The 24,085-nt window shown below is 38.5% G+C and overlaps 1 protein-coding gene across 2 annotated transcripts in view; it reads left to right on the top strand.

Moving 5' to 3' along the window:
- Positions 1-24,085, top strand: part of TAB3 (TGF-beta activated kinase 1 (MAP3K7) binding protein 3) — a 54,995-nt gene that overhangs the window by 13,753 nt on the left and 17,157 nt on the right. Inside the window, exons 3-7 of one of the 2 annotated variants that reach the window (XM_074324296.1) lie at positions 1,585-1,669; positions 11,808-11,998; positions 15,737-17,189; positions 18,023-18,183; positions 23,871-23,964. In XM_074324296.1, the coding sequence (XP_074180397.1) occupies positions 11,897-11,998; positions 15,737-17,189; positions 18,023-18,183; positions 23,871-23,964 (1,810 nt within the window). In that variant the 5' untranslated portion in view covers positions 1,585-1,669; positions 11,808-11,896. The remainder of the gene's footprint in view (positions 1-1,584; positions 1,670-11,807; positions 11,999-15,736; positions 17,190-18,022; positions 18,184-23,870; positions 23,965-24,085) is intronic. The other variant, XM_019710557.2, reaches the window with a different exon arrangement.

Genomic DNA, 24,085 nt, shown 5'->3' with positions numbered 1-24,085 from the left:
AGTAAGACATTTTTATCATGATCTAGTACACACACACACCCCTCAGGCAAGTTTTGTGAATCAATATATGTGCGATTACTATGTGTGAAGCACTCTACTATTTTACTATAATGTTTCCTTTTTTCTTAAATTGTCATCTCCCAGTAAATTTATTACCTAATTCACTAATAGGTCACACTCCACCATTTGAAAAACACTGTTCTAAGTAATCTCTTTAAGTAATAAAATGTGGAGATGCTCTGCCTCTGGCATATATTACCAATAGGTTGTCCTGTCTTTCTTTTTAAATAATGCCATTTAAGAATTGACCCAATAAAGACCTTGGAGCACCTCAACCAGAGCACATTGTTTTTTCCAATTATTTAAAACTTCTCATTTTATCATTTATACTACTTAGTGTGTACAAGGCACTGTAACTAAAAGAGCATGTTTGGGTTTTTTTTTTCGTTTTTTTTTCTTCGTTTTTTTTAAGGAGAGCGCAGGCTCAGTGGCCCATGGTGGGGGTCAACAACCGGCAACCTTGGTGCTACCAGCACCCGCTCCAACCAACTGAGCTAACCGGCTGCCCCGAGCATGTTTGATTTTCGTTCTCTAGATTCATAGCAATAAAACGTTGAGGAGAATAAAAAGTTAATAAACATTATTTCAAGTGCTGAAAGTGGTAATAAACACACAATGACATTTAAGAAGGAGAAGGCTGTGCTAATTGAAGTCGATGGGAGAAAGTTAACATGAATGCGGAGTGGATTTTGCATTGTCATACAGGAGAGTGGCAAAAGCTATTACACATGGTAGAAAATAGCATTCATGTAGGTGCACTGTACTTGCTCATACTTGGAGTTCATTTTTTGGGTAATGTTTAAGATAAACAGTAAGTATGGTAAAGTGCTGAATTTATATGGTATAAACAGTGTATGTTATTTTAGCTCTGCTGTGGTTATAAAATGAGGTTGAGTCAGGAGATTAATTAGAAATGTATGCATGATGGCTCTGATGTTAAGTCAGTATTTGCCCTAACATGATCAAGTTTACATTGAATTTACTAGGTTTACCGGGATTGAAGATAGCGTCTAAATAATGGGAGAGAGAATGCTCATTTGTCAGAATAAGCCAATAAAGCTCCTATTCTACATATAAATTGCTCTTCATGGAACAGAAATGGGTTACATAATAGCATTTTTTAAAAAGTTGTATGCTATTTTGGGTATGCAATCCAAAATTTTATACGGGCTTCATAGGCCTGGGCTCATCCTTTCTTCTCTAAATAGAATGGGGGGCTCAGTAACTGCCAGGTACACGGCAAAAGCCTTAAGAAAACAAGCAGTGGACTACCTTTTCGTGGTTCTGAACTTCTGTCTTCTGTGAGGAAACGTAGAATTTAATTACTGTAGAAGATATTTGTGACCTAAAGGAAAAAAGGAAGATTCAGCTTGTGATGATAGTTGGGAAAGAACCACGTGCCCTAAAAGTCTGGTCTAGCATTTTGTCTGCTGTTACTTTAAGGCACCAGAAGTCTATGGGTTTTTGTCATTTTTCCATATTGAGTTGGGAAGTTAGCAAAAGGATATGTCCTCATTTTGTCAGATTTCCAGACTACTGAAAAGAAGGTGCTTTCAGAGCTGGAGATGTAAATACGACTCCTCTGCCAGGGCTCATAAACCATCTTGAGGTAATTAAAAAAATTTTTTTACATACATTTCATTCTTTAGAAGAGTTTTTTGTTTGTTTGTTTGTTTGTTTTGTTTTGTTTTTAGGAGGGCACAGCCCACAGTGGCCCATGTGGGGATCGAACTGGCAATCTTGGTGTTATCAGCACCACACTCTAACCAACTGAGCTAACCAGAACAGTTTTTTTTTTTGTTTTTTTTAAAGATTTTTATTGGGAAAGGGGAACAGGACTTTATTGGGGAACAGTGTGTACTTCCAGGCCTTTTTTCCAAGTCAAGTTGTTGTTCTTTCAATCTCAGTTGTGGAGGGTGCTGTTCAGCTTCAAGTTGTTGTCCTTTCAGTCTTAGTTGTGGAGGGCACAGCTCAGCTCCAGGTCCAGTTGCTGTTGCTAGTTGCAGGGGGCACAGCCCACCATCCCTTGCGGGAGTTGAACCGGCAACCTTGTGGTTGAGAGGATGCGCTCCAACCAACTGAGACATCTGGGAGCTCAGCTCAAGGTTCAATTTTAGTTGCAGGGGGCGCTGCCCACCATCCCTTGTGGGAGTCGAGGAATTGAACTGGCAACCTTGTGGTTGAGAGCCCGCGCTCCAACCAACTGAGCCATCTGGGAGGCAGCTCAGCTCAAGGTGCCGTGTTCAACCTTAGTTGCAGGGGGCGGAGCCCACCATCCCTTACGGGACTCGAGGAATTGAACTGGCAACCTTGTGGTTGAGAGCCCACTGGCCCATGTGGGAATCGAACCGGCAGCCTTCGGCATTAGGACCACTGAGATCCAACCACTTGAGCCACCGGGCCGGCCATAATATTCTTAATTGAACGAAATATTTCCAATTAAATAAGACGGCTTTTCCATTTCTTTTTTCATATACCACTATATAAGGTCATTAAACTTCATTTGTTTTTTAATATTCTACCTCCTTGTTACAAACCTCAGAACTGGGAAGACATCCCAAGTACCTTTATTTTTACTTTGAGAGGAGGTTGGTGGGAGAAGGCAGAGAGTAGCTTGTCTGATAAGTCCTGTATTGGTGGTGGCTGGCAAATATGCACTTGACGGGAGGCGTATTCAGTTTAAATTTAATCTGAATATGCTTCTGTTTGTTTCTGGGGGCTATATTTAATGGACAATGCTTTTAGTGATTCTTTTAATATGAATATTATTTTGGCCCATAGTTTATCTCTTGAGAATATAAGAGAATATGAGATAGATGCATCAAATGTGTGACTATTTTCTGAATGGTTTCCACTGTAATGAAAATCTTAGTCTTACCATGTAGCCAAAAGTACAGGAGAATTATGGTAAAAGCACAGACTTCAAGTTTGTATCCTAGCTTTGCTTTTAACTGTGACCCACAGGCAAATTATTTACCCTCTCTGAGCCTCACATTTCCCCATTTATAAAATGTGGCTATTACCTCTTCTATTGGATGATAGTAGAGATGAAATGAGATAAAGCACGTAGCACGGTGCCTGGTGCATAGATATGGCTCAATAAATATTATCTAAAATCAAAACCTGAAAAGCAGCAAGAAAATGGATGAAAGTTCCAAAGGTATATACTAGTATACATATTTTTGTTCAACAGGTATTATTTGGACCAGACCAATCAATCAGAAAAAAGAATGATTCCTTAAAAAATCTTAAGTCCTCTCAAGACAAGGCTAACTGTTCTTTAAACCTGGGAAATGCTCACCTCACCAGACTTAACATGTTAACAGTGGTTGTCAGCCTGAGATCCTGTTGCCTCTCTAGGGGCCACTTGGGGGTGTTTCTGGGGTTTTACAGGAAGGGACAGGATGCTGAAGACCTTGTGACATGTGGAACAGGCTTACATGATGAAGAATTATTGTGTCCCAAACTACCACATCAGTAGCATACCACGGAGACTATACTAGACTGATACTTACAGTGTATCTTTAAACGTCTCTTTCAAACACATTAGAGGTGTCACAGATCCAGCAAATATGTCAGAGTGAAGCAAGGCCAGGCCTCAGTGCCTGGGACACCCTAGGGAATGTAGAAACTAGGCAACCTGCAGAGTAGAGTGTATGTCCTTTCTAAATGGGAGAGTGATGCTTCAATCAGTTGTTGTTAGATCTTGTATTGTTTCAGAGGAAAGCTAGATATCCAAATTTTAACTTAAGATTTCCCTGCTTTAAAGTGTGGTTCAACTTGTAGACGGATGGGCTGGATTCGGCTCACAGACCATTGGTTTGTAACCTGTGATATAATTATTTGAAGAAGTGAGCTAAAATTCTGGCAGAAGTAAACAGGGCCATAACAGCACTGTCCATATTTGCCGAGCTCAGGAAAGGTTGTGGAAAGAAAGCACTAGGTGTCGTGGTCATTTTGTACAGTTTCTAGAGTGGAGAGAATTGTGGCATCAGAGCAGAGCTCTGGGGGAGCTTGCTCTCCGTTTGGGAGGAGGAATTCTGTTGGGAGAAATCCCAGTAACTGCTGTACCTTGTACCCACCTGCACTCCTGAATTGGGGGGGTGGGGGTAGCTGCACCAATGGAGGAAGCCTCAGAGTGATCCCACCGCGAAGTACACCATCCCCGACTCCCAGGCTTCATCCCGCCTTGAGAAGAAGTTAGGAGTCCCTGCAAAACTGACAGGCAGTAAAGGCTCCACCCTACAGAATCTCCTGGTTTTTGTGACTTTGGAACTGTGTGATTTATGCCTTCACTATTTCTTCTTTCTTGATCTAGAGTTACTGCCTACATGTACAGCTCAACAATCCACAGCTGTGGCCATCTGTGCTTTAGTGGGGGTGTCCCAGGAGTTTGGTCACATCCTAGCCTAGCCAGTACAGTTTAGATATTGCTTGAGTCCTCTGTCTGGTTTTAAGGTGTCAAATCATCACTCATCACTTTAATATTTTAGTGTAAAAATTAGCATGTCGTTATAATGTTAAGAGACAAAGTCCCTATGTATTTTGCAGTTATTGCATACATTGATATACAGTTGACCCTTGAACAAGGCAGGGGTTTAAGGTTGCTAACCCCCAAGCAGTTGAATATCCATGTAAAACTTTTGACTCCCCAAAAACTTATTTGCAGGTGTCCCTCAGTATCTGCGGGGAATTAGTTCTAGGACCCTCTGTGGATACCAAAACCCGCAGATACTGAAGTACCTGTATCCAGTGGCATAGAACAATGCATACAGCCGGCCCTCTGCATCCGTGGATTCCCAGCCAAAGATCAAAAATACTCTTGGTTGAATTCACAGATGTGAAACCCGGGGATACAAGGGACACAGAGGGCCAATCGTATGTTTATGGACTTGCACAGTTCAAACCCGTATTGTTCGAGGGTCAATTGTGTATGCACAAGAATAGATTTTGTTTTGATCTGCATCGTATCCAAATCTGTAAGTTGTATTCTATGGGATTAAATACAGAAATACATCGTAGTACTTTACTGTAAAACTTTTAAGTGTTTTTTTTAAGGAAACTAGCTTATATTTTTGGCTGGAATATTTTCTATTTGCTTAACCTCCCAGTGAACAGAAAGGAAATTGCTTTGTTAAAAGAAGTATTTTAATATTTCATAATAATCAAGAAATTAAATTTATTTGAGAGTGTTACATATTGTGAAATACTTAATGATTATCCCTGTCAGTTAGTGCTTATGTGAGTGACTGTGTATACAGGGCAGAGAGCTAATCACTATTAAGATTACACACATAATCCCTTAAGGAAAAGATGTTTTTTAATCACTTTAGACTCCACTTATAGTGAAAAGTAGATCTACTGTTAATCATCTTTTCAGATGGTAGCCATTTTTGTGGGTAAGTTGTTGGCTTCAATTTTAAAGATGCTGTTTAATGTTTTTTCAAAGGCAAGTTATTTTAACCATTTTTTTAAAAAGGCGGTTTCTTCCCTTTTCCTCTGCTTCTTGTATGTCCTAAAACAGCTATTTGTACAAGGACTTATTATTCCCCTCTGAGCCCTCCATCTAACCTACCACATACCTGGAACTCCCTATTTGGATGATACTGTTGAGGGTTTGCTGCCCTTTTTTCCCAGCCAAAGAAGGGCACACACATCATCACTCTACTGGGAATGACCTTGATACCTGCCAATGACATAGTGGAAAGGACTCAGATTTTGGAAAAGGCAGGCTTGTATTTGAGTCACGATTCTGCCATGTACTCATTCTCTGAGTTTGTTTTCTTCTTTGTAAAAAGGAGATGATCATAGCTACCTTTCAGGGCATAGGTGTTCAGTAAATGGTAGCTGATACTAATAGTGATAAATTAATGGTAAGTTTGTGTAGCACCCAAGATTCTGAAGGCAGAGAAAGCTAGCTGAGGGCCAGTAGTTGCTAAGAGCTCTGAATGTGCGGAGCCTAAGCTCTTGGCACCTGAAACATCTTTCTTCTTGTTGATCCTTGTCACTTTTTTTCCTTCTCATAAAAAAGCAACTGTATTGCCCTTATATTTTAAAGACTTGAAATTATGGTTGAGAAATGAATAAAACTGTTCTTTGAAGCCAGTAGTGAAGTTTGAGTTAAGCCTTTGGGGGCTTCAGAAGCTCTTTATTTGATGATGATTAAATAGCCATCAAGTGTTCTGAATGCGGTTAGACCCTCAAATATAAAGGAATCATTTCCTGTTATCATTTCTGTAAATAAAAGATTTGATTACCTAAGATCATTCCTATCATTAAATTCAATGAATTTCACTTTTTTTTCATTTCACCTGACAAATAATCCTTAAACACCTAGTCTGTGCTAGGCCCTTTGCCTAGTTAATTGTATGCCCTCACAGGAGATACTGAATTAGGGAATCTGAGAGTTATAGGTCTTAGCGAGTTATAGGTCTTAGCCTGTCCTAAGGCCTTAGTGCTGTGCTATCCAATAAGGTAGCCACAGTCAATAACATGGCTGCTGAGCATGTGAAATGTGGCCAGTCTGAATTGAGATGTTCTGTAAGTATGAAATCCACACTGGATTTCAAGGACTTAGTCTGAAAAAAATATGTAAACTAGCTTATCCGTGATTTTTATATTGATTGCATGTTAAAACAATAGTATTTTTTACGTATTAGGTTAAATAAAATATATTATTTATAAAATGAATTATACCTGTTTCTTTGTACTTTCTTAATGTGGATACTACAATATTTCAAATGACTTGCATTTGTGTTGGACAGTGCTGCCTTAGAGCTTCAGTGACGTGGCAAAGTAACTCCTCTAGTTAGGACTCCTGTGACTAGTATAAATTATAGATCGACTCACTGTGAAAATGGCAGGTAATGTTTGTATTGATCAAAAAGTTAGATAATTCAAACACTGTTTCAGAGAAAAAATTAACACTAAGGACTTTCAAATAATTTACATTTTAAATTAAAGCCTAGATTGTTAACCTGGTAGAATCTCTTAGCATTTCAGATTGGAGATATTTTAAGAGGCAAACTGGAAAAATATACCCATTGATTCAGTAGCCTAAACCTATTTTTCTTTTTCCCTAAGCATTTACAAATCATTCTACATAGGTGATCCCTGATCCCCCAAATTTTACTGTGGGTGTGTGTGTGTGTGGGCAGGAGGTGGGGGATAAACTTCATCTAAAGTTTCATACACACACACAAACCCCCACCAGGGGTGCCAAAAAAATGTACACAAGTGGACACTTTGGTCGATATAGCTCAAGCACGTAATCAGAAGTGTCTGGACGCTGATGGGAACCACTTTGAGCACCTCTTGTAATTGCAGAAGTCAAACGTGACTTGTGTTCATCTTCTGTTATCGGTATATATTGAGTGTTACAATTTTAATACTTTTTTTCTTAAAATGTGTATACATTTTTTTGGCACCCTCTCTCTATATATATTTATATTTTAACCTTACTAGCTAGAGTGATTTATTATAGTAAAATTGATTCTTCGTCGTTTAACAAACATTTGAGCGGGTACTACGTAAATGCAGGGATGAAGAAGGCATAACACCTGAATAGAACCACGACTTCCTGTTTGCTTTTAGTTTTGCTTACAGAAGGTTTGCAAAATTCTATTGCAAGAATAAAAAACACCGTATAACCTTTACCTAGATTCACCTATTGTTAACATTTTTCCTGTTTGCTTTGTAGTTTGTTTCCTCTCTCTGTGTATGTGTGCATGTGTGTTTGTGTATGCACACATATACATATAGATGTATTTTTTCCTGAACCATTTGAGAGGAAGTTGCATACATCATGCCCTTTACCCCTAAATGTGTTATTGCCTAATTCCTAAAAACGGATATTCTCATATATAACCACAGCAGTTATCAAGTCAGTAAACTTAGTAAATTCAATAAATTTCACATTGATAGAACACTTTTCCTAATCTACCATCCACATTTCAGTTCTATCAATTGATCAATTCATTTCTTTTATAGTATTTTTCCCATTTAGTATAGGATCCAGTCTAGGATTTAGTTGTCAAGGCTCTGTCTCTGTTAATCTGTGATATTTTTCTAGCCATAGTCTTTTATGACAGTGGCATTTTTAAGATGACATTCTCAACCCCTCTGTCCCCCTAACTCCCTGCTTTTTTTTTTTTAATAGAACATTTCTCATTTGGGGTTTGTCTTGTTTCCTCATGAGTAGTTTCAGGTGTTACGCATTCCTGAGTGGAATAGTATACAGTGATACCATCACATGTGGAGGTGCACGCTGTCTATCCCTCATTGGTGATGTTTATTTTGATCACCCAGTCAAGATGTTGTTCCATTTATCCATTTATAGTTACATTTTTCCCCTTTGTAAATAATAAGCAATTCTTCAGGGAGACACTTTAAGACCATTCATATAGCCTACTCTTCATTCAAATTTCCCCCTAGATGTAGCATCCATTGATTCTTACTTGAAGCAATCTGCATACAGTGATGGCTGCAAAATGATTTTCCCAGCTCTAGCACTCCCTGCAAGTTTACCAGTTGGATTCTACTGTAAGCAAAAGCCCTCCCTTCTCCTCCATTTATATATGTGTCTTTATTTATGTCTTTAACTATTTATTATTGATATGGAGTCATGGATTCTTCTTTTCTACAAGCCTATAATTCATTACTGGCCTTAATTATTTTGGTGCTCAAATTGGCACAGATGTGGCCAGTGGGAGACTCTTCAAGCTGACTCACAGGTCCCTATGACAGGCTCCCATCACATTTTGAGTACTTCCTCACTCTGGCATAACAGCACACTCCAGGTAGAGCTATAGTTTTATATGAGAGACCTTCAGATACACGGGTGGCTTCAGTATAGTGTGTTTGCTTCTCCTGTGACAGTAAGCACAGCCTGCTGTGGCACCACAGTGGAGAGCCCTCTAGCCCAATGTAGAAGGAGAGGCACGGCAGCACGACTAACGGGGGGGAGGTGTCAGTGGGTGGTGCCACCAGTACTGACATGTATGGGATCAGTATGGCTTGGAGAAGCAGGGGGAGGGAGAAAGGTAGAAAAGTGTCTCAAGCAGATAGATGACCATGGGCTAATGGCCCGAGAAAAGGTGACACGGAACATCCATGCAAAGGATCAATCACACATGGCTGTTTGGTTGGGCTACAGAGTGATCAGATTTGCATCTGGCTGTGATGTGGAGGAAGGCAAGACCAGGGGCAGGGACAGCAGTAGGAAGTTGACGAAAACAATATTCAGACATGCCCTGAATAATAGTAACTAACGCTTCCTGACTTAATCACTGTTTTCCATGTAAATTCTGCTACAAAAAAAAGTTTTATATTAAAAGATCGAGCCAAAAATAAAACATAAATTCTCCTACAACCCTACTATTATTTTCGTTTTACAGATGAAGCTTCAAAGGCGGAAGGATTGAGTATCTTTCCTAGAGACTATTAAACGGCAGAACCAGGGTGCAGACCATGACTCACTTGATTTCACACTGTTTAGTTGCTTGTTCAAGAAGAGGAAGTCCAGGATCACACCACGGTTTCTAGTCTTGTTAACTGAGTGGTAGCATTCATGGAGAGAACAGCATTTGGGGAAGGGTTGTGGTAAGGAGTTCCTTTTTGGACATGTTGACATGTCTTTGGGCATATCCTTACGGTGCTGTGTAGTGGGCAGCTGGCTGTGTGTGTCTGGAGTGTGTGTGTCTGGAGGCTTGATAGACCGGTATGGGAATCATTAGCCTTTACATGTTATCGAAACCTTCGTAGTGATCACTTAGGATGTGATCACTGAGCAAAAAGGGGTAGAATGATAAGAGGCAGTTTAGGGAAAAACCCGGGGAAACGTTAATGTGACAAGAGAGGTGGGAAGAAACCAGGCTACTGTGATGCCACGGAGGCTGTGAAAAGGAAGGAATATCAGTAGTGTCAGATACTTCAGAGGTCGAGGACACAGGGGCCAAAAGACAGATCATCTGGATTTAGGAGCAGAGAAATGATGGGAGAGGGTGTTTCAGTGGAACGGTGAGATGAGCCAGACAGAGTAGACGAAGGAATGAATTGCCAAGAGAATAGTTATAGTACAGGGTGGCCGGAAGACCCATATATGCGCTCTTTGGAAGTTCTCTGTATTCTTCATCCACATTCCACTTTTTTCCTCATGTTTTTTTTAGATACCTTCAGTGTGGATGGTTGGGAGCTGTCAAAACAGTCCCTAATAGCTCTTTTTACCCATGCTTAGGCCTAGTCTTATAGACAGGGGCTTTGTGGCCACCTTGTACACACAAAGAGTACATAAATACTCTTGACAGTCTTGGCTTGGAAGGAAGAAGAGAGACAGCTAGATGCCCAGTAAACGTCAACAGATTGCATGCAAAATGAAACTCCGTTCCTATAACGAAAGTCAAATTAGAGATTCCATGGTATTTTTAAATTATCTGCTTAATTATAAACCAGCAAAACTAATTCAATATTTTCCTTAAATACTTCTTGTTTTAAAAATAGTCTCTGTAGTTCTCTGCATTGCCCCAAGTACTGGTAGGATTTAAAGTTCCGGGGCCTATTTGCAAGAAGCAGAAGATTTGGTGTGGGATGACCCTCCCTTCTGTGTGTGGTTTAGATATGTATCTTATAATCATGATTTCCATAAAGATGCAGGTATTTACTCCTCATTCTTAAAAAGTATTTTGACCGTATAGTGAGTGAACACAGCAGAAATATGAGATTGTACGGTATACACTGTATGTTTTTCCCCCTTTTAAAAATGAGAAGTGGGGGCGGCCGGTTAGCTCAGTGGGTTACAGCGTGGTGCTCTTAGTAACAACAAGGTTTCCGGTTCAATCCCCACATGGGCACTGTGAGCTGCGCCCTCCACAACTAGATTGAAACAACAACTTGACTTGGAGCTGATGGGTCCTGGAAAAACACTTAAATAAAAAGTTAAAAAAAAAAAAAGAAGTGCTGATTCAAAAGTGGATCAGTTAATTGACCCTTAATACTACTAGCTGATTTATAATTTCATTATTACTGTACTAGTTGCCTTATTTACATGGGTGCTTAACTTGACTACTGCCAGTAAGAAAGATTGGGGGTCAGTTTCCATTGCTCAAACCGTACTCCCACATCCTGTCATCTCAGCACCTGTGCCAGTTGCATCAGAACTAGCTAAACAGGTCTGGCTAATAATGATGGGACACCAGCGTCATCTTTGAAAACAAAGGATTCCACATTTCCTTTTTTATTTGCCCAGTTGTTTCATTTAGACATTGGGTTTCCTATACTTAGACTTCAAATTCAAACATTTTGGCTTCAAAGTACAGGGAGAATGTAAGACAGACAGGACAAGGGTGCTTTGTGGTGTTGATATTATCAAGTCCTTATTTTATTATTTCAGACATCAAAGTAATTGCTCTGCTTTGGAGGAGTGATGGGATAGCCCTTGGGAAAACATGAGTGATTATATACATGAGTAATATTTCTCAAGGCTAGAAAAATATGGTTGCCACATAATACTCTGCATTTTTCCTCTAGCTGCCACTTATTCTTTTTAAGCATTAAAATGAAACTGAAGTTTGGGGGGTGGGGTGGCTTTTTTTTGTTTGTTTTTAAACCAATGATTAGCTGCATTACATCAAGAAAAGTCTGGCTAAGTTGTATTTGTCAATTTTCCGACTTTGGAATCAGATATTCTTATTTTAGTTCACTAATAGCTTCTATTCAAATAAAGTGAAATAGGTAATTCATTTCTTTAATAGAAAATGACTGTGGTGTTGGAAGATCATTACTACTGGAAGGCTGGTTAGCATCCATTTCCTGAGAAAACTTGACCACCGCTGGCTCTGGCATGGCGCAAAGCAGTTCACAGCTTGACGTGCAGGTTCTTCACGACCTCCGACAACGTTTCCCTGAGATTCCAGAGGGAGTGGTGTCTCAATGCATGTTACAGGTAAGTTACCCACCAAAGATAGTGATATTAAGTTCCAGTGTTTCCTTCTTAGAGCTGGCTTTGTGCTGTGGTGACTAGAACTTGGTTACATTCTCTTGTGTATGGTGGAGGGTGGGGGGCGGCGTTTAGAGCAGGATTTCTCAGCCTTGGTGCTGTCAGCATTTTGGGCTGGATAATCTTTGTTGTAGGGGTCTGCCTTGTGCATTGTAGGATGTTTAGCAGCACCCTGGCCTGTACCCACTAGACGCCAATAGTATCCCCGCACGTGTGACAGCCAAAAATGTCTGCAGACATTGCCAAATGTCCCATGGGAGGCAAAATGGATCCCATGGAGAACTACTGATTTAGAGCAAACAGGGAAAAAGATGATTCTCACATTTCTCTTCTTACATTGTTTGGGTTGTGTCATCTGCCCCCAAATCCTTAGAACTGAATTCTGAAAATCTCAAATTTATTGTTATAACTTGTTAGACTATGCTTTAGAACCTATTTTTAAAAGTTTTTGGAGTATACTCTTTCTTACTAGTTTTTCTAGTTGATAAATGCTTACTAACAGGTCTAATTTTCAGTGTAAGGCCACTTTTAGTTTATTCACATTGCTTTTGTTGTCTTTTATAACGAATCTTCCCACTCAAGAGGCAGCAGAGAAAGACACCTAACACTTCCCCTCTTGAGTTTTACATCATCCTCCCCAGGATCTCAGTGTGTTTGGGGTTATAGCATTTCCCTACTTGGTTGACTTTGGGGAGCAGCAGCACTTTTCTATCTTGCCTACTAGACCTCCTCACACAATCAGTTCAGACTCCACCTTACTGCATAATATGCAAGCTCTGCCTTACTGCAGTGTGAGCAGCTCAGGGTATAACCTAAACCCATGTGAGCGTAATTACAAATAGAGACTCACAGAACAGTGGTGGTAACAGAGGTGCTTCCTTTGTTTGCAAGTCCTTTACGAAGTCTAGGCCTTTGGGCTTATTACTTGAGTGTTATAGCTTGTCTTTGTCTTTTCTACCATGCATTCTCAGTCTGAAATTCTGCTCTTCAGCACCCCCATTTTTGTCTCTGGTAGAGCAAAGGTACTTCCCACTGAATGAAACCAAGCATAAGTGAGGCTATGGTTTAAACTACTTCCTAGCAATCACCTTTCTAATCCATCCTAGGGCACCACCTCACTCTGACCTTTTCTTTTAAAATATTTTATTTAGCACTTTGTTTGACCTGTATTTTTTCGTGGCTTAGTGTCTTCATCTCACTTACTAAACTGAAGGAATGAAACTGTAAATTCAACTCAGTGAACATTTGTTGATAATTTACATTGTCCTTAGTCTTTTACTTGTTTGTTCCTTTGGGATTAAGAGATTTTCCGGTATGGAATTTACCACCTACTGGGTTTTCTCTGTTTGCATTAAAATGTATGAGACTCAGTACTTTGCATTTAGTACAGAAGTCTTACATCATTCCTCAATTCAGGATCACTTTTTAGGAGTATGACGCTTTTTTCTGCCTCAGTCCTTTCAAGACTGTTCATATATGTCTTCATAGAAATTCTAACCTCTTCTTTATCTAACTAAACAATTTTGATTTCTTTATTCTTCATATTTACTGTTTGATCAATTTTTTAACCAATTTTTTTCTTTTTAAGACATTTAGCAGGTCAAATATGATATTTGAATCTATTCTGGTGGTATTCTTTTAAAATTACATCCACAAAGATAATACTTGTAATATCTTGTATTTGTGGTTTTAAATTTTTCTTCATGAAAATTTACTCAGCTTGTTACTATAATCATTCATTTGAAATAGGCTGACAAATCCAACTTTGTATCATTTTGAATTTGGATCCTTTTTGCAACCATACTAGTAGTTAGGCTACTTAATTCAATGTAGAAAACATGAAATTTCAGGATCATTAATAAAAATGTCAAATAGTAAAGTGTCTATAACTGCTTTAGGTTTCAAATAAAACTCTAGCTTTCGTTCTCTCCTTAATCCATAGGTTAATAAAATACTTGAAGGAGATATTTTATTTTCATTTTCCATATTATTTTCCGTCAGATATCTGTCAGTGACATTTTCTACCTGGCAGTCAATTTGAATCTTTTGGCTCCAAATTTGCTTAGTATATCTAGCTTCTCTCCCTTGATCACCATGATTTCCAAGAAGGATAAGAAAAAACAATCTTTGAGTTCTAAGTATGTGCTTCTTAAATTTCAATAGTATAGTTTTTTCTATGCCTCAGAAAGTATTTTTTAAATTATTTGAATTTGAGTATCAAAAGCTTCATATAAGGAAAAGGATGAAAGTTATCTATGGAGTTGAGTTTTGATAGTACCAGTTCTTTAAATTCCTGAGAATTCATTTTGCAAAGGTTTGCTTGACTGAATCTTCTTTTACTTCCTAAAGCTTACAGTATAGTAAATGTATTTTGGGCCTAACATCCTCTCCCTTGAAATTCCTGTGTTATAGTGAAAAGAGCACTAAGAAGTCAGGAGTCCAAGAATCTAGACCTGGCTCTTCATTTAATTGCTTAAGTGCAAGCCATGTAACTTCACAGGTGTCTTTTTCCTTATCTGTAAATGAGTTGTGTTGGAGTAGATGAACTCTAAAAGTTCTCCCAGCTCTAAAATTGTAGTATTGTATGTGGTGTTTTGGGTTTAACCTTATTTGGTTCTCGACAGAAGTGCAGTGTTTCATTTTTTTAATATAAAATGTACTTTTCCTTAAAATAAATATATGGCAATGTGTATGTATGTGCGTATCTGTATGCACATCTAGGAACTGCAGAGAAGGTCATGAAAATTGAGAAACGTTAATAGATTATTTCAAAGGCAATAATAATAGTGTTTTAGGCTTATAAAATAATTACGAATTCTGTATTTTAATGGAAAACTACCTTATAGCTTAATATTTAAAAAAGAGGGAACCTGTTATTAGTTTGCTTACTGTTGACTGGAACATCTAAAATGTCAGTTTGTTACTGTCATCTTTGTGTATGTGTATGTCACTCAAAAAATTCAAATCCTTAAATGATTTTGAAAGTTTACCAAGCTACCTGTCATTGGGTGAAAACTTAAGACTAAGAGTGTGAATGAATTTCATTAAGGCAGTCGAGACCTGGTTTTATGTTAAATTAGCATAACTTAGGCAAAGTCATGGATCCATAATTGAAAAAGTGGACTTTTGAAAAAAACTTTCATAATGATGACAGTTGAAGTTATATAGGGATAACTTTGGTTAAAAGTGAAGGCTGCTTTAAAATTTTTACTTTTTTGACTAGGGATTTTATCATTCCTCCTTTTGTTGTTTCAGTGCCTTTTGAAAAACTAAAGCATGATTATCTTCATGATTAATGATGGCTATTACTTATTACTTATACTTGTATATTTCAGCAGTTGTGGTGAATCCAAGATTAGCCCAACATTTTAATTTGTTCAGATGCAACAAGTATAAAATGAGTCCTGGATTTGGAGTCAGAAAAACTGGGATGAGTCAATGTTCATTAGTAGGTACTTTACATTTCTGTAGCAGTAGCAGTAGTACTAGTCATGGGAGCTAAATGTCTGTAAGATACTATGAATCATTTGAGATCTGCTTTTCAGGATAGATGAGCATGAAGCTTTTTGTGCTTAAAATACTGTTCTCTGCTTATTCTATGACAGTCATATATGCATAACTCTGGCAAAACTATTAGGATTTGTTAATTTTTCCAATGTTACTTTTACCATATTCTTCCCCTAGAATAACAACAATCTTGAAGCCTGTTGCCGAGCCCTTTCCCAGGAGAGTAGCAAGTACTTATATATGGAATACCATAGTCCAGATGACAGCAGAATGAATAGAAATCGCCTTTTGCATATTAACCTGGGTATCCATTCTCCTAGTAGCTACCACCCAGGAGATGGTGTGCAACTAAATGGTGGTCGGACCCTGGTGCATAGCTCAAGTGACGGACACATTGATCCTCAGCATGCAGCCGCAGGTAAACAGCTGATATGTTTAGTTCAGGAACCACACTCAGCTCCAGCTATTGTGGCTGCTACTCCCAACTACAATCCATTTTTTATGAATGAACAGAACAGAAGTGCAGCTACTCCTCCCTCCCAGCCACCTCAACAGCCATCTTCCATGCAAACCGGAATGAATCCATCTGCTATGCAAGGGCCTTCACCGCCACCACCTCCTTCTTACATGCACATACCTCGGTATAGTACAAATCCAATCACTGTTACAGTATCCCAAAACCTCCCTTCTGGACAGACTGTACCAAGAGCTTTACAAATTCTTCCACAAATTCCAAGCAATCTCTATGGGTCTCCTGGTTCTATTTATATCAGACAGACATCTCAGAGTTCATCAGGAAGACAAACTCCGCAGAATACACCGTGGCAGTCCTCACCTCAGGGCCCAGTGCCTCATTATAGCCATTGTCCTTTGCCTGTTTATTCACATCAGCAGAACTATCAACCTTCTCAGTATTCTCCCAAACAACAGATCCCTCAACCTGCTTACCATTCGCCACCTCCTTCTCAATGTCCTTCACCCTTCAGCTCTCCACAGCATCAAGTGCAGCCTTCCCAGTTGGGCCACCCGAGTTCCCATGTCTTTATGCCACCCAGTCCTTCGACTACTCCACCCCATCCGTATCAACAAGGCTCTCCCTATCAGAAACAGGGAAGCCATTCAGTCGCCTATCTCCCCTACACAACATCTAGCTTACCCAAAGGATCCATGAAGAAGATAGAAATTACAGTTGAACCCTCTCAAAGACCTGGGACAGCAATGAATAGGAGTCCGTCACCTATCAGTAATCAACCGTCGCCACGGAATCAGCATTCACTGTACACAGCCACCACTCCACCTTCAAGTTCTCCTTCAAGAGGCTTGTCCAGTCAACCAAAACCTCCATTTAGTGTTAATCCTGTGTATATTACGTATACACAGCCATCTGGGCCTTCATGTGCTCCATCCCCAGCTCCTCGGATGATACCAAACCCAACTACAGTTTTTAAAATTACCGTAGGCCGAGCAACGACTGAAAATCTTTTAAATTTAGTGGACCAAGAAGAACGTTCTGCAGCCCCAGAACCGATTCAGCCAATTTCAGTGATTCCAGGCTCTGGGGGAGAAAAGGGAAGCCATAAATACCAGAGGACTTCTAGTTCTGGATCAGATGACTACGCCTATACACAAGGTAATTCTAGCCCTTTTATTGAATTTCATCTTTGTGGTGGGGTGGCAATCTCCTATTCAAAATAAAATAACATATTAGCTATTAAGAGTAGGGTTAGTGCTTAAGAGTCATCTACAGAATTTCTTTTGAAATACGAAAATGTTGGCATGCAGTAGTGACTTAATAAGACTTCTTCCTTAAAAAAAACATTCATTGGGAGAAAAATATAGATAAGTGAAATTGGTATTGTCAAAAACACAAACTACAGAGTGGGAAAAAGAGATTCATAGAGGGTAGACTAAAGTTCATCAAGGTGCAAGAATTTAAATGTTTTCTAAAGAGGATGGCCTAAAGGATATAATGATATTTGTAAGAAGTGGGATTAGTAATGAAGAGCGTTGTTAGTTAATAATGGACCTAAGTAAATATAAAGGAGAATAGTTCTTTAAAAGTCTATTTAAAAAAAAAAAAAGTCTATTTAGATTGTTTCAAGATATCTGAGAATGTAGTGTTCTTTCAGTGTATAAGAAGGGAAGTTAATTATGATTGTAATTCAATGTGCCTGGTATTGAGCCTGTTTAAAACACACAGGTGTAGTTAAAGAGAATCTTAGGGAAACTAAGGACGACAGAACAAGAGGGACGGATAGATGATATTTTGGCAGCAGTTACAAGAGCTAAATTAAAGCAGATATGGAGGCAGAATAGCATTAGAAAGACGTGAGAGTAAATGCCAACTCAAGTTGGATGACAGGGTTGCTTACAGGTATTTTATACATTAGCAACGCATATAGGAATTTCCCCGTCACTTGTTCAATGTTATTCTCTGCAATGACTTTATCTGTAATGCTATAGCCTTGCTGTTACATCAGCGAGCAAGGATGGAGAGGTTAGCAAAGCAATTGAAACTTGAGAAAGAGGAGCTAGAGCGGTTGAAGGCTGAAGTGAACAGGATGGAGCACGACCTGATGCAAAGACGACTCAGAAGGGTCAGCTGTACCACCTCGATCCCAACGGTAAGTGACCTGTGGGGACGTGTGGATAGGAAAGTGGGGACATTGGCTGGCTGTCCAGGACGTTTGTTTTTCTTTTAGGTTCTGTTTCTGGCAGTTTTTTTTGTTTTTGCTTTTAAAACAATGTTTGAAGGACCTTTGCCTTCAATGGTCCTCGTCAGAATAATTTGTTACTTTATTTTTTTCACGTGTAGGAATTCCATAGGCTCATCAGTATTTTCAGATACTGACAGTTATAATCAAGCTATAGCATCCGATGTACAATAAATTCCTTTTTGTCAAAATAGAAAAGTGCACCCTGACCAAATATTTCATAAATTGTTCTCATGTATCCATTTATTCTCCTAAGTATATTATATACTTTCCCAAACATTTAAAAATTATTTTTCTAAGTCCGTTAATTTAAATGAGCTACAGTGAGATCAGTATGAATTTTGGGAGTGTTGACTATAGACTCTTTGAAGGCAGAGTTTTGTTAAGTGTAAATAATTGTACAAACTGAGATAACAGCATTGACAACAGTCCTAACAGGAGCTGCTCTAATGAAAGGATTTGGATAATATATTTTTAACATGTTGGTTAATATTTATGAAAAGTCTCTAAAATCTTACGACATCACAAGCTTTCTCTGATCCAGCCTATCATTTCACCTTTTAACATTCATTCAGTCCATGAGCCTATTCCACAGCTTATGAATGTGGTCCGATACTAGGTGTTTAGTGCATGCCAGCTAGTGGGAGAAATAGATCCATCAACAGATAACTGTAATAGCGTGGGGTGAGTGCTCCATTTGCTGACGGTTACTGAGAGGACTCATACATCAACCAGTTTCTGTATATACTCAGTGCACTTCTCTGCTCTCACATTCCTCCTGCTGGAATGCTCTGGATGTGAAAATCCTGTCTGTTCCTCAGGGCTCAACTCAATCTCTGCTTTTTCCACAGAGCCATTCCTCATTTTCTTACCCTCTCTAAACTAAGGGTAATCTCTCTCTCTGAGTTTACAGGTTTAGAGAAGTGGGCATGTATGTATGTCAGGCCTGTTGCAGACAGCGTGTCTACAACTATGCCTCATAGAAAAAAAGTTTTTAACTGAGGTTCTTGGCTTCAAAGGAGATTTATGAATCCCTGAAATTATATGCAGTTTCATATGTGTGTTTATGTGGGAAGCAGGTCTATAGCTTTCCTCTGATTTTCATAAAGTTATTAAAGGAACAAGGGGAGGAACCACTGCCCTAAACAGTGTATACTATTGCTGTATCGGCAGAGAGGAAAGGGGAAGGGATTTTAGAAGGAAAAATAACCTGAGGTAATGAAGGCTTGAAGTCAAGACAGACTTTCAGGAGGCAGCAATTAATAGTTCCCTCACTGAAGCTGAGATTTCTGATGTCTTAACAGGTTAATGTGCATGGGTAGAGTGGGGCTTAGACCTTGATCACTAGGTTGAGGTGTATGAACTACTGGTCATGGGGAACCAGTGGATGCTATTGGGAAACAGGCATATTTAATGATATTTTTCTAATATTGACTAAATTTATAAGTATATTCAATATTGGAAGTGAGGAGGGAGGGTATTAATGGAAATTACAAAGCTGTTTTTAACTGAAAGGTGATATTTCAGCCTCTTTTTTTTCTCACTCGAAATCTTAATTGAATTCTCTGAGGGGACATATTGAAGAACGTAACTCATAGGAAACCACCTATGGTGGTTGAGCACTTTGGAGTCCTTTAGGTACTTGTAGAGCATAAGCAAAGTTTCTTAGCATAGAAGTCGTTTTCTCTAACATAACCATACAAGCTTTGATTAGCAGCCTCTTGGTGGGTGATGATCCCTGCCAAATTAAAGCCCTATCGGTTTTTCTGTTGTTGCTGGAAGTAGAGAACTAGCTAATGTAGCATAGGTTAGTGCTTCAGAAAAACCCCGATTTTAAATGAAAGCTTTTATTGATGAGACTTCTTTAGAAAAAGAAGGAAGTGGGTGAAACTGCTGCCCTAGGCTGTACTTATAGAGAATTTCAAAGGTAACGTAAAATGGGTGGAATAGTATAATGAACCCCCATGTAGCCATCATCCAGCTTCAGAAATTGGTAGTTCATGTGGTAATATTTGAGAGATGAGAAATTTGAGTGTGTGATTCCCGTGTGTTTCTGCTGCCAGGCCTAGAGTAAAATGGAGGACTATTAGGACAATTGTGGTTAAGATAGTGAACTCTCCATTCAGGTGCAAATTTGCATCCACTTCTGTTACTCATGTGTCACTCATACACCCTTGGATAAGTAACCTTCTCTATGCTTGTTTTCTTATCTGTAATATGTGTGAGTACCCATCTCATGGGATTTTTGTTAGGATTAAATAATGAACAATTTATACAATGCCCAACAAATAGTAAATATTCTTATAAAGTAAAGGTTAGTTGCAAGATACTGGAAAAATCTGCTTGAGATACAGAAATCTAAAGCATTTTATAAAAATTATTTCTTTTAAACTTTAGGAACATACATAACACAAGGGTGTATTATATGTAGGGAATTAATCAGAAAATAAAGCCTGTAGCCAGAATTCCCTTTTTGTTCATAGAGCACTGTGCCATAGTTGAAAGAGTGCCCACATAGGCTCTGGAGCCACAATAGCTCTGGCACTCACACACTTCTCTGCAGTTGATTTTCCCTATCCAGAAAAGGGAATTATAACAAGTACATTTTAATATTGTTATCATGTATGTAAAGTGCCTGGCTTGTCTGAGGTGCTCAGTAAATGGCTATCCCTATCGTGTCCCATGCTTCTAGGATTACCCAATATAAAATTCACTTTTTTTTGCTACTAAGTACGTATTATTATCTTCGCATTTTCCAACAAATTAATTCCTTATCAAGCAGTGTATTTAAAAAATTGCTTAGAAATGTGTGTGCCTAATGAGACTGGAATGCACATTTGTGAACAGCTCTGTGTGCAGTTGCAGAAACTTACAGTAACAATGACACAATCTTCCTAAGGAGGGCAAAAGTGCAAGATGCATGATTGCCATCATTTTTCTCAATCTACCCTGTTTCCCTGAAAATGAGACCCAGCCGGACAATCAGCTCTAATGTGTCTTTTGGAGCAAAAATTAATATAAGACCAGGTCTTATATTATGAGAGACCTGGTCTTATATTATAGTAAAATAAGACCAGGTCTTATATTAATTTTTGCTCCAAAAGACGCATTGGAGCTGATTGTCTGGTTAGGTCTTATTTTCGGGGAAACATGGTACTATTTGCAAAGCATAGTATTAAATGCTGTGGGAGATGTCATCTCTTAGAGACCTGTATGTATATCTGCCTATGTACCTATATGTATGTGTGTGTGTGTGTGTGTGTGTGTGCGAGAGAGAGAGGGAGAGACAGAGAACAAGAAGAAGACAGAGAAAAGAATGTGAGGCCGTAAATCAGAAGTTCTGGCCAGCTGAATTATGGTAGTGATATTAAGTACCTTCAGAGTTCTGAGACAGAAATGTTAGTTTTTTGCTGGTAGGGTTCAAAGATGAGAGTTTCATGGAGGAGGAGGAAATTTAAATTATATACCTTTGAAGGATAAATAAGATTTCAGTAAGCAGAGGGCTGCCAGTTATCCCCTCCCCCAAGTTTTTTCTCCCATTCATCTTGTTCTAATTGGGTTTTTGGACTAACAGCTTTGAGTCCCAGATGCATCATTGGGGCCAAGCCACCAAAGAACATCAGCGTTCTTCCACCCCGGTCTCTGTGAAACAGTTGCTTCAAGTGCTGAAACAGTTGACTTAAGGTGTTTCTGCTACCTTTGGGAAAAAAGCTTAGAATTTTTTACTTCGAAATGTATTTTACAAACTACTATAAATGAAAGCCAATCTTGAAACCCCTTCTCCACGAAAAACTACTTTTTGAGACATGGTGGTAACTTTTCAGAAAGCTTTTTCCTCTCAATTTAATACGAAAAGGACATAGGAATCTTATAGATAAACTGTTAGGTTAGTGAGTTCTAGTGGTTTTACTGTCTTTGGAAATGAGCCTGTTGACGAGAGCTTTTTGTTGTTGTTATAAGCAAATTTGCAGTAGCCTCTTGACCATGATGCATATTAAAATATAATCAAGTATCATAATAGTTAGTTACAGAGCTCCACTATTCAGGGCCACCGTAGTTGAAACCACCACCACCAACATCTAGGAAGGATCAGCTCCTTCAGATACTTGACTTTCCTGATATGATTCTACGAATAAAATAGGTTCTTTCACATGTTCCTAGGAAGATAGCATCACTCTTTGAAACCCCTGAACAAGACCTTTATCTTTAATATAATGTTCAGATATGTTTTAAACTCTTTTAATATTGCCTAGTAGAGATGGTATAAGCAATTTACATGTTAATGTCACATGGTTTACCCATAGAAATGAGAAAAGAAAAAGCAATCCCTCATAAATATTTCTAAATGACTTTTGTGTTCTAGCATTCTAATGGATTATAGCTCTTCTTATATATTCTGCCTGTAATAGCACTTATTTTCAACTTGATACCTATTAATTTAGTGGGAATTCCCAGTTATTCTGATAATACTTCTTAACACCATAAGATTTTGCATTATTGTGAATTAAAATAACCCTTTTTGCCCATTTTTCTACATTCTTACAGATTTAATTTTTAGCAAAATACGTGTTTTTAACAGAATAGAATTTTATTCTGTCTTCCTATCCTAGCAGATTTTTATCTTTTACTTTATATATCACCTTAGAAACTTAATTAATTCCTAGGCTGTGCTGAAAGCTTTACTACCCATGCCTCTGGAGTCTAAACTCTACTTTTATTTTTTACTGTACATATATGTAAAATAGTAAAGGAATTCAGAATGTCAGGGAAGTTAAGGCTTCCAAAAAGCTTTATTTAACTGAAGAATAGGTCACTCTGCACATTTTCAGTGTCTCATATATGCCCCTGAAAGGCCTAAAGTGTAGGCTGAGCTGGAAAGGTCAAGGCAGAAGGAAACAAAGTTGGGGGAAGAATGGAGTCCCTTTGTTCCTGAAAATTTCATGAACTAGGTTAATTGCTTCTTTTGACCTAGGAAAAAGATTTCTATGTAAGTTTATATAGAAGTGTTCTATATGAATTCTGGTTCTACCGATTACTAGCTTTTATAACCTTGGGGAAATTATATAACCCGTGCCTCAGCTTCCTCCTGTATAAATTCGAGGTGATAGTAGTACTTACCTTGAGAAATTGTTTTGAGGAAGGAATGAGAGAATTCTGGTGAACACAGTACCTGCCACTCAGTAAATGTTAATTAAAATTAGTACTGTTGTAATTTTTACCAGCCTGAACAAGTTAAAATCATGGATGCTGCTTATTTAAAAGGTTGATACTTATAGTCTCCCTTACCATAAAAACGTAGAAGAAATAAAATATTCTCAGTGCTCTGTGATTAAAATGGTAGTATTTTACAGTCTAGTATTGTAGCCTGCCACGTTATGTACAGATTTTGTTTGTATGTGGCCATACTGATGTCCCTATTTTACCTGATTATTCTTTGAAAGCATAACATATAGGACTTCTTAAACACGCCCTCTTATGGACTAAGGTCATATTCTTGGTAATAACCAATCAGAACAATTAACGTGAATAGCAGTTCTTAAATGTTGGGCTTGATAATGACTTTCCCACAATTGCTATTTTGGGTCCTTTCTTACTAGCCTGAGGAAATGACAAGATTGAGAAGCATGAACAGACAACTCCAGATAAATGTTGACTGTACACTGAAAGAAGTTGACCTCCTTCAATCTAGAGGTATAGACTTGATTATTTGGTAAACCATAAGTAATAGTGTGGTGTTTTAAGCTGCTTAAATAGCGATCATTTTGGTTTCAAAGATTTAAGAGGTAGTTTTTATCCGTTATAAGATGATAGT

Source organism: Rhinolophus sinicus, chromosome X (assembly GCF_036562045.2).
Source record: "Rhinolophus sinicus isolate RSC01 chromosome X, ASM3656204v1, whole genome shotgun sequence".
Lineage (NCBI taxonomy): Eukaryota > Metazoa > Chordata > Mammalia > Chiroptera > Rhinolophidae > Rhinolophus > Rhinolophus sinicus.
This window is presented reverse-complemented; position numbering and strand designations above follow the sequence as displayed.